This window comes from Mustela nivalis (assembly GCF_964662115.1).
Source record: "Mustela nivalis genome assembly, chromosome: 7".
Lineage (NCBI taxonomy): Eukaryota > Metazoa > Chordata > Mammalia > Carnivora > Mustelidae > Mustela > Mustela nivalis.
Genome location: NC_139026.1, coordinates 66,454,364 through 66,464,090, shown reverse-complemented (window position 1 = coordinate 66,464,090; position 9,727 = coordinate 66,454,364). Strand labels below are relative to the sequence as shown.

Sequence of the window (9,727 nt, the reverse complement as noted above, 5' to 3'; positions counted from 1 at the left end):
TGCTGATTTTGACTTAAACTTTCAGTTGTATCGAATGTGGTCAGGATGGAGTTGCATCATGAGTGAAAGTAGGAAGAGTTATTTTGAAGGCATCTCTGGGATTTTGAGTAAAGTAATTTGAGCTGGTGTTCAGTGCTTTGGATGTCAAATAGACTCAACAAGAGTTGATACTCAATGTATTTTTAACTCTCTGCCCATGATTTTATAAGAATCTTGGGAGAATCAAAAGAAATGTAAGGTAGTTTTGCCTTGAGGGATCATTAAGGAGAATAAGTGACCAACTCTTGTAAGGTCATGAGGAAGCCATCCATGGCAGAATATGGTGAAAAGCTAAGTGGTGAAGGACAAGACAAGACAGAGAAGGGAAACCAGTGTAGGGGCAGAAGAGAGTATGGCATAAGGTAAGAAGGAGGAGGTGAGAACTGGCTAAGAAAAATGGATTTGTAGAGGCCGAGAGGAATGATGAGTGAGTATAGTGGTGGACACACAGCCTTGGAGTAGATGTTGGAATGGCCAGTGGAAGAAAGTTCACTAGGAGGAAGAAACTGAGAATAGTATGGGTAGAGGTGGTAATTGTAAGTCTCAGGGAAGCAGGAAATTAAGGATCCAAAGGTTATGTGGAATAATGAGCTTTGAGCAGGAAGTAAGACTCAATTCCCCCAAGATGGCGGAAGAAAGGGAAGATGTCGGAGGCCATATATACTCTGCTTTGGAGAAGATAGTATGTAAGGGAGTTCATGCAAGATAGTCTCAAGTATAGTCCATTAAAAAGGCTCTGAAAACACCTCCTAAACATGGTAGCAAGAGGGAGTACAGGCTTCAGGTCAACCACGGAGTGAGAAGTGAGAGGGCCAACTTGCAACCAAGTGTTCATTCATCCTGTATTCATCTGATGGTTATTGAACACCTATCATTCGTTATTCATTCCATAGTCATTTGGTTTGAACTCACTGTGTGCCAGGTGCAAAGGCAAACCTACTCACAAAGAAGGCAGTTTGTTGGAAGAGGGGAACATACATGTAGCCACGTCTAACCTCATCTGTTCAGTGTGTTGCCTGCCACGATGAGGATTCCACGATCTGGAATCTCTAACTGGCCTATGAGTGAACAGTTAACTCAAGGAACACTTCACAGGCCAAGCCCAGGTTGAGCTGGACTTTACAGAGCGAGGAAAGATGAGGAAAGGGTGGGAAATACGGCTCGCGCCAAAGGAATAGATTTCGAGAGTGCATGCCACGTGGGGAGGTTTTGAGTGGTCAGGTTGGTAAAGCTTGGGAGTTGGAGGAAAAACAGAGGTGGTAAGGTATTTGCCTAATGGAATTTACCTCCTGCAAGGATTCTTAAGTCCAAGATAACAGAATTGGCAGAAATAGAAATAAATGTGTGAAGAGACTAGACTTTCACCTGCTTGACTAGGTCAGTGCACTCCTTGAAAAGTATTTAACTACTCCATTGGTGATTCTTAACTTTGGCTTTGTTTTGCTGTGGTGACCTGTGGTCTTTTAAAAAAAGAACTCCTTGAGCATTATGAACTCTTGTAAATATCACTAGTCTCGAGAAGTGTGAGTATGTATGCTCATAGTGAGTCAGTTTTTAGTATTTTGATTCTAAGATCGTTTTGTGATACTGATTTTGGAACATCTGATTTCCATTTCAAATGCAGTAGCTTCGTGAAACCCTTCTAGAACTTGCTATAGCAGCATTTCTAATCTTTCCATCGGAAGAAATAACAACTTTTACTTTTTATCCTCAGTGAACAGAAACCTTTTTTTCTACCTCATGAAATGTATCTGTTTATAAAAGCACGTGGGGTTTTAAAAGCAGATGCCTGCTAACATTCATCATCAGAATGAGGAATTCAAAGCTGTAGAAGGCCAGTCTGAGTACTGCTTCAGATTGAGAACGTGTATCATACATCCTGGCTCTGTTCCAAAAAACTGTCCTTAAGAAATTACGTAAATTTCATTTTCATGGCAGTCCCTGGGGTTGGAAGTCTTTCAGGCCACAACTTGTAATGTATTTGGATACTTCGGTTTACAATATGACCAGAATTATGCAATGGTTATAGGGCAGGTATGTGGTCAAGCTGATGTTAAAAAACTTTATCCACTCTAAATACATGTTGCAGCCTTCCTCCATTAGCTTCTGATTCTTTTGTGGCCTCATGGGCAATGTATCCAGTGCATCTAAGTTTTTAGAAGCAACATGCTGCAATTTCCTTTTTTGTTAGCATTTGCATGTACGTGTGTGTGCGTGCGCTCAACACATGCCTTTTATTACTTCCAGAATTTATATGGGAAACTGCATTATTTGGAAAGGTAGTATAAGAATACCAGTTAATTCTGGAAAATAATAGATGTCACATCTGCTGTGTTCTTGGACAATAAGGTTGAGTTTGTGTTTCTCTGGTTTAAACCTAAAGTTATTTGCTCTTTTTTTTTTTTTAAGATTTTATTTATTTCAGAGAGAGAAAAAATGAGAGAGCATGCACAGGGAGGAGAGGCAGAAGCGGACTCCCTGCTGAGCAGGGAGCCTGATGTAGGACTCCATCCCAGGACCCTGGGATCATGACCTGAGCTGAAGGCAGATGCTTAACCAACTGAGCCTGCCAGGCGCCCCTGAAGTTATTTGCTTTCTTCATTGACCTCTGGATGGCCCTATCTAACTAATTTGAGCTCCAGTGGCTTTTATTTCTGTTGTAGTTGAATGAGGAATCAGGAAATTCTATTGGGATTACCCCTCATATGATTATGAGCTACTTACATGAGATAACAAGGGACATATCAGATATACTGCTGTATTTCAAAATGATGTTTTTATATTGTGTGCTCTCCGTGAGCCTTTTTGTGTATCTCCTTAATGGCTTTTATATATGAGACAGCTGAGAAAAAGAAAAATGTGACTCGCTTTCCCAATCGGTGTTTCCTTCAGCATTTACACCATGCACAGACATGTCCGAATCTGATAAAAACGTGCGGGGCTGGAGGGAGGTGAAGAAAGTGAGCACGAATCTAAGCAGAGCCCCAGGCCAGTGCTGTGGTTGCAGGATGATACCTGTTTCCAGGCTCTGCGGGAGCTTGGCGTAACCTAATAGAGTTGAGCAAAGTCACAAAGAGTGAAGTCAGAATGGGAGCTAATAAAGTTCCTGGTAAGGTGTGGATGGGGATGGTTGGGGAAGTAGTTGTGGACTGCTTCCTAAGCTTTCAGGGGAAGGAAGAAAGGCTTCAAAGACAAAGGGAAGGCTTGCCCTGAGATTTGGTCCTGAGTAACAGGGAGGAAGCTGATATGAGCTGCCCCCAAGGCCTCCTCTGTAAAGACAGGCATTTGCAGTTCTGGGTTTGCAACTTGGGAGGAGAGGGGAGGCACATAAGGGCAGCCCAGGACATTCCCAGTGCCCCCACCCAGAAATAGCACAGATCATTCAGGGGGCATAAGTAATTTCTGCCTGACCACACACTCGCGAAACTTCGTATGACCCAGCTATGCGTCCCTGCGAGCATGTTAGTAACCACTGTTCCTTTTAGGTCATGATTTTTCTGCTTGATGGGAACTTGTCTGGTTTGGTGATAACATGCCTACCATGCCCATTTTACCTATTTTGAGGCAAATGGACCAAGTTTTAGACTCGTGTTTTCTAGCAGTGGTGGCAGCAGCTGGCTGAATTCTATTCAGGTTCCTTGGATTAAGAATGTATGCCATTTTATTTGCTCACAGTCGTTTCAGTTTTAAAGAGAGTCAAGCCTTACACGTACTCCTTCATCTTTTCAGACAAATGGAAATGGAGAGGTGTATCAAGAAAGGCTAGCACGTTTAGAGAATGATAACGAATCTCTCGTTCTTCAGGCAAGTGATTTTTAACAATGCTATTCTTCCTCCACAACATATTTACAAAGACCATTTTAAATTGGGATGGCATATTCAGATGCTTGGGAGCCGGATTGCTGATAGAAATAAGTGCTGATAGAAATAAGTACGTACACACAATAGGGAGTGGTGAGGACTGTGGTAGCACCAAGGTGTGCCTCCCCGGTCTAGAGTGAGCAGCCTCGGCTCCTCTGATGACAGCCACAGTGTCATCTAAGCTGACTTTCTGATCTGGTCTGTCATCTTAGTTGATCTGGTGTTTTTAATTTACAGCATAAATTGCAATTTTATACCACAGATTTTCATAAACCTGAATGTTTTTGAATCTGAATCTATTTAATTTTCAATTTTAAAAATGATCCTGTGAGCTGAACAGAACAGAAGTGAGTAGCGGACTCTGGTTTAGTGGCTAAATTTGAGTTTTCTTCTTCTTAATGTTTTAAATGCACGACAAACATTTTTATTTTGGTATTTTGAGTTAAGTAAATTGCAGTGTATTTATGGGATTGGTGATCGTGGGGAAAGACTCACGTGTAGTCCTTGACAGCTTCTCTTTCAAACGTAACTCTCTTAATCTCTAATACTACCTCCCACTCCCATTCCAACCTCCCCAAAATGATGATCTATGCACATACCCTCTCGCATAAAATGGTTGAAATGAAGTTAACCTATAACTACAAGGTATTGCATATCCCCAATCAGCCCTAACCTCCTTAAAAATTGGGAGTCTGCAGGTCAAGAAGCATCACTTAGATAGGATTGTAAAGGACTGCTGTCTTATTGACAGCTTTTTTTTTCCCCTTACAACAAATGGGTAGTGACATCATTCCAGTTTTTGTTCTATTTAGAGAAATAAAGTTTGTAGTGGGACCCAAATCCTTCCTAATCTATTGCAGTATTTTGCTCTATATACAGGTAAGTGTGTTAACAGACCACGTGGATGCTCAGGGGGAGAAGATTCGAGATTTGGAATTTTGTCTTGAAGAGCACCGGGAGAAGCTGAATGCCACAGAGGAAATGCTGCAGCAGGTATGTTCAGAAGCCGTCACTGAGGTGGGGTATTCTTGCTCGCCTGTTTGAAGTTCTGCACTTGTTTGTTGTGTCCCCTCGGACGCAGCATTGAAGTTCATGATTCACCGAGACTGGCATAGTTTAAGCAAAAACCGAGGGTAACAGGGTCTCAAAACACATGCATAACATAGAAAGCGTTCATGTAATTTGAATCTGGAATAAAATACTGATAGGATTATAGGTAGTTTTAATGTTCTTCTTTAAATTTGCATATGGTTTCCTAACCCCCAGATATGAGCATATATTTTATGATTAAGAAAAAAGATACGTACCATATGTGACTTTTATGGGGAAAAGAAAACAAACCCAAACTTGTAATACACCACACACACACACACACAGTGCTCGTAGACGAGAGGGCCTATAATATAGCGGGTAGGGTACGTACTGGAGGGAGACTGTTTCAGTTTGAGTCCTTGCTCTGCCACATCCTTGCTGTATGACCTTTGGCAGGTTTTCAGCCTCTCTGTTCCTCACCTTCCTCATTTGTTGAACACAGATAATTCCTGAGTTATCTTTAGTAGGAGTTTCTGCTTTAGAAAGTTGTTTTGAGGATCGAACCACATCAGAACAGTGCCTAACACAGAGCGACCCTGTCAGCATCAGTGTTCTCATCAGGCTTTGAAGCAGTTAAGATTTCTGCATATCTAGAGCATGTACGTCTCCCCAGGAAGTAAGCGCACACTTAGTTCTGCTCCATGAAGGTTCACAGAAGCAGATAATATTTTCAAATTTTATCTGTTTAGTGATTAATCTTTACCACATTCCCGACTTGATAGTTACTGCTTTGCAGGGTAAGACACAATCATATGTGGTGATTTGTAATAAAACAAGTTTTGAGTGTATCTCTTAAATTCCAATAGGAGCTTCTGAGTAGGACATCCCTAGAAACTCAGAAGTTGGATCTGATGGCTGAAATATCTAACTTGAAGCTTAAACTGACCGCTGTGGAGAAGGATAGATTGGATTATGAAGACAGGTTCAGAGACACGGAGGTAAGTGATACCCTCCCCCTTAACATACATATGCGTGTGCGTGTGTATATGTCATACACATATTTCCAGAGCAAGTTGAAATTCCTTGTAGGCGTGAGGGGGAGGTAGTTAATGGCTACGTGCTCTCGTTCATCCGTGCTCCTTTTTAGGAATAATCTTTAATTACATTGGCTTCTTTTACATTGACTTTTTAATCACTAAATGCTCATGGCAATATTTATTGTGAGACTTTTTGTTGTTCATACCTTTTTTTAAATTGTGAGACTTTTGATATGAAATTTTAATGCTTTCATTAGTCTTTAGAAAGAACTTTTCACTTTGTGACATTTGGAGCTTCTCTCTGTTCGTCTGCCTGTCTGTCCTCCTGTCCGTCCTCCTGTCCATCTGTAGTGGTTTTCTTCATTATGGAAATAATGGGTTTAAGTGTATCACTTTACTAATAGCCATTTTTAAATTTTACTGATTATTTTCTATATAATAAGTAGGTTTGAAAATATGTACAGAGAACATGCTTTTATTATATAATCATAAAAATCAGATTTTTAGAGTTTATTCAGTTTGGCCTTCTACTTTTGGTCTCTTCCACACATAAATCATACCAATTAAATAAAGCTCAGTATACTTTTGTGAAATTTGGGATAGATTCTACAACTTGAAGTACCCATTTTTGTGGTTAAACATGTTTTGTTCTTTGGGCTGTTTTATTGTTAATCTGGGTCTTTTATTTGCTTATTATTTGTTGTTGGGAAAAGAGAGCATATCCGTTTGAAATCTGTTTATTTGGAAAAAATTTGAAGATCTGCAGGACTCCCTTATCTCCCAGGGAATCTCTTCCTTTCTCTCTCTTTTGTTTCCTCGGTTGGAGTATGGAAAGTTGTCATACTGCATTAGAAACTGCGTCCCAAGAAGCGGAGAGGAGAACTCATTTAAGTATTCTTCCCCCTCTGTTTTCTTTGCACACGTTTCTTTGAAGCCAACTCTGTACCATCATGATAACGGGGTCCCTTAGGTATGTTACTAGCTGTGGGCAAGTCCCGCATAGACTGGCTTTAGTGAGATTTACTCCATTGCTATTTTCCAAATTCAATTTTCTGCCAAAATGGAACTGTAATGGAAGGTCTTGGCGTGTTACTTCCTCAACAGCAAAAGGAAATCCCCAACTTAGTTCACGTTCAATCTTCAAAAGTTCTTTGTCAGTCACCTATATGAGCATGTTCCTCACTTGATTGAGGCTGGGGCTCTTAGAACAGAGCTGAGAAAGTCATCCAGTTTCTCTAAAATTGTCCCTTTTGTGCTTTCTTGAAAAAATCCATTTGGATATTTTCCTCTATTTTCTCTCTGTCATTCCCTGACTCCACACTTGCTGCATAACATGACAGAGTTCAGTCAACAGATGGACTGCGTGCCATGGAGGTTACTCTGGTGCAGGGAAAGACGTCGCAGTGTTCTGGTCAAGAGTTGGCCCTTTCCCTTGTGTCCTTAAAGCTGAGGGGGAGTCATCCTGCATGACTGGTTAATTTGGATCGGGGATGTTAACCAAGCATTGGGACTAAATAGAAGTGGATGTGTTAGGATTTTTTGGTAAGACTCCAGAGCAGTAGTCACATCTCTTGAGTTTGTCTGCGTTTTTTTAAAAAAGATTTTATTGAGTTGAGAGAAAAAGAGCGTGTGAGCAGGGGGAGAAGGTGAGGGAGAATCTCAAGAGACTTTGTGCTGAGTGAGGAGCCTGTCGTGGGGCTCGATCCCATAACCCTGAGCCGAAGATCAAGTCAGAGATGTAAGCGATTGAGCCACCCAGGTGCCGTGTCTGCATTTTTTTAATAAAACTTTTTTTTTTTTTTCCTGGTGCTTCCTTCCTTTACTCATTACTCATGCATTTTCAATCATAAACAAAGTGATCCTGTCATCAGACTTTCAGTAAACTCAATCCTTGATTTTTTTCTAAGATATTTAACACTATTGGTAAAATACCACATGCATATCTAGAGATTATAAACTATAATCTGATCAACCTCATTACATATAACAACAAATAAAATAGTCCTCAAAATTAAAACCGAATTGAATATGCTCTTTCCTATTTTTGTTCCCTTAATAAAATGTTTGGTGGGGGCGCCTGGCTGGCTCAGTCAGTAGAGTGTGCAAGCCCCATATTGGGTCTGGAGCCTCCTTTAAAAACAAACAAAAATTTCCCTGGCTGTTTCATGAATCCAAAATTCCTTAACTTTGTCTTAGAATTTTAGATTATTTGGAGATTAATTTCTAAGAAAATATTGGAGTGGGGAAGAAATACAGGCACTTCTGAAAGATTAAGGGTAAAAGTCTTGAAATCCTGGAATTTTGAAGACTTGCCTGGAATGGCTGATAGGAGATGCTTAACACTATTCAACAGTGCCCCCTTCTGGTAAGAGTACAGATGCCAGAAATGACGTTTCTGCGGAGCCTGAAGTTTCTCGGAGAGGGAAAAGGGACTAGTAACAAGGGTTTTCTTTTTATAAAGAACTGAATTGGAAATAATTTGAATTCCATTATTTTAAAGTCTTATATTGAGCTATTTCCAGATTTTCCAGCTTGACTGACTGTGGAAAAACAGGACTTCTTTCAGGTTGGAGATTTACATTCATACTTAGTGTTGCCAGAAGGGAAATTTGGGTAGGGTTTGTTTGTTTGTTTGTTTGTTTGTTTGTTTTTTAACAGAAAAATTATCTCAATTTATAATTGTGGTTTTTTTAGTTACTTCTTTTTGCAAGTTGTCACTGTTTCTAAAAGAAGAGTTAAAATAAGACAATACCAAATAGGAATTCAAAGCTGCTAGCCATGAAAAAGTGGCAAGATATATATTAAAAAGACCAGGAGATGAAGGAAGGTCACTAAGAATTCTAGTATGCAAGAATGATTAATAAATGGGGGATAAATAAATGGGAGAAACTGACTTTTTCCTTAGACTTGAATTCCGAACCTGTAGATAAGGAATCACAGCTAAAATGTTATTAAATGATGTCAAACAGTTCCTGACCTCATTCGTGAAAGGAGGAAACAGCTGTTCCCTTACTGAGGTACTGTACTAATAACAACTGTACTAGGGGCACCTAGGTGGCCCTGTCAGTTAAACCTCTGACTTGAATTTTGGCTCAGGTCAGAATCTCATTGAGCCTTGCCTAGGACTCCATGCTTAGCGGGAGTCTGCTTGAAACGTCTCTCCTTCTTCCCCCCTCTTTAGGAACAACAAAAAAAAGAAAAAATAATTATAATAATAACTAATGAGTAATTATTATATAGTACTGTTAAGTAATTTAGGAAAGGCATCCCTCTCCCCATGTGTGAATCATTACTCATAGAAGTTTAGTAAGAAAGTTTTATTTCTTATGGTATTGCTTCTTTTTTATGGCATTTTTGTATAGTTCTGTCATCTGTTTATTTGTGGCTCAGGAGTAGAGGACTTGTAAAATGAGGAATAAAAACATGTTAAGCATTGGTGGAGTCTTGATGGTTTGTAATCAAAAAAGAAATCCTTTCCACAGTATTTGAAGTTGGTATTGTGTGGCATTCTGATTCCCTTTTCCTACTGTCTGGGCTCTAGACAAAAATATGTTACTGTTTCTTAGAACACTTAGACAAGTTTTACAAGCAAATTAGTTTTTGTTTTGTTTTGTTTTTTTAATGTGAAAGAGAAAAGCTTCTGGCTGTATTTGTATTATGAAAACCTTAGGATTATTTTCTTTTTTCTGTTCCAAATGTAACATTCATGTTATGACAATGTATTTGTAAATTACAGGGCCCTCATCCACCCTCAAGCT

General features: G+C 39.7%; 1 protein-coding gene across 1 annotated transcript in view; it reads left to right on the top strand.

The window, feature by feature from the left end:
- Positions 1-664: 664 nt before the first annotated feature.
- LOC309870254 (liprin-beta-1-like) overlaps positions 665-9,727 on the top strand; it is a gene marked incomplete at both ends in the record, with an annotated part of 48,629 nt that continues 39,566 nt past the window's right edge. Inside the window, 5 exons of the mRNA XM_082742438.1 lie at positions 665-721; positions 1,978-2,073; positions 3,769-3,843; positions 4,780-4,893; positions 5,799-5,930. Coding sequence (XP_082598564.1) covers positions 665-721; positions 1,978-2,073; positions 3,769-3,843; positions 4,780-4,893; positions 5,799-5,930 — 474 coding nt within the window. The remainder of the gene's footprint in view (positions 722-1,977; positions 2,074-3,768; positions 3,844-4,779; positions 4,894-5,798; positions 5,931-9,727) is intronic.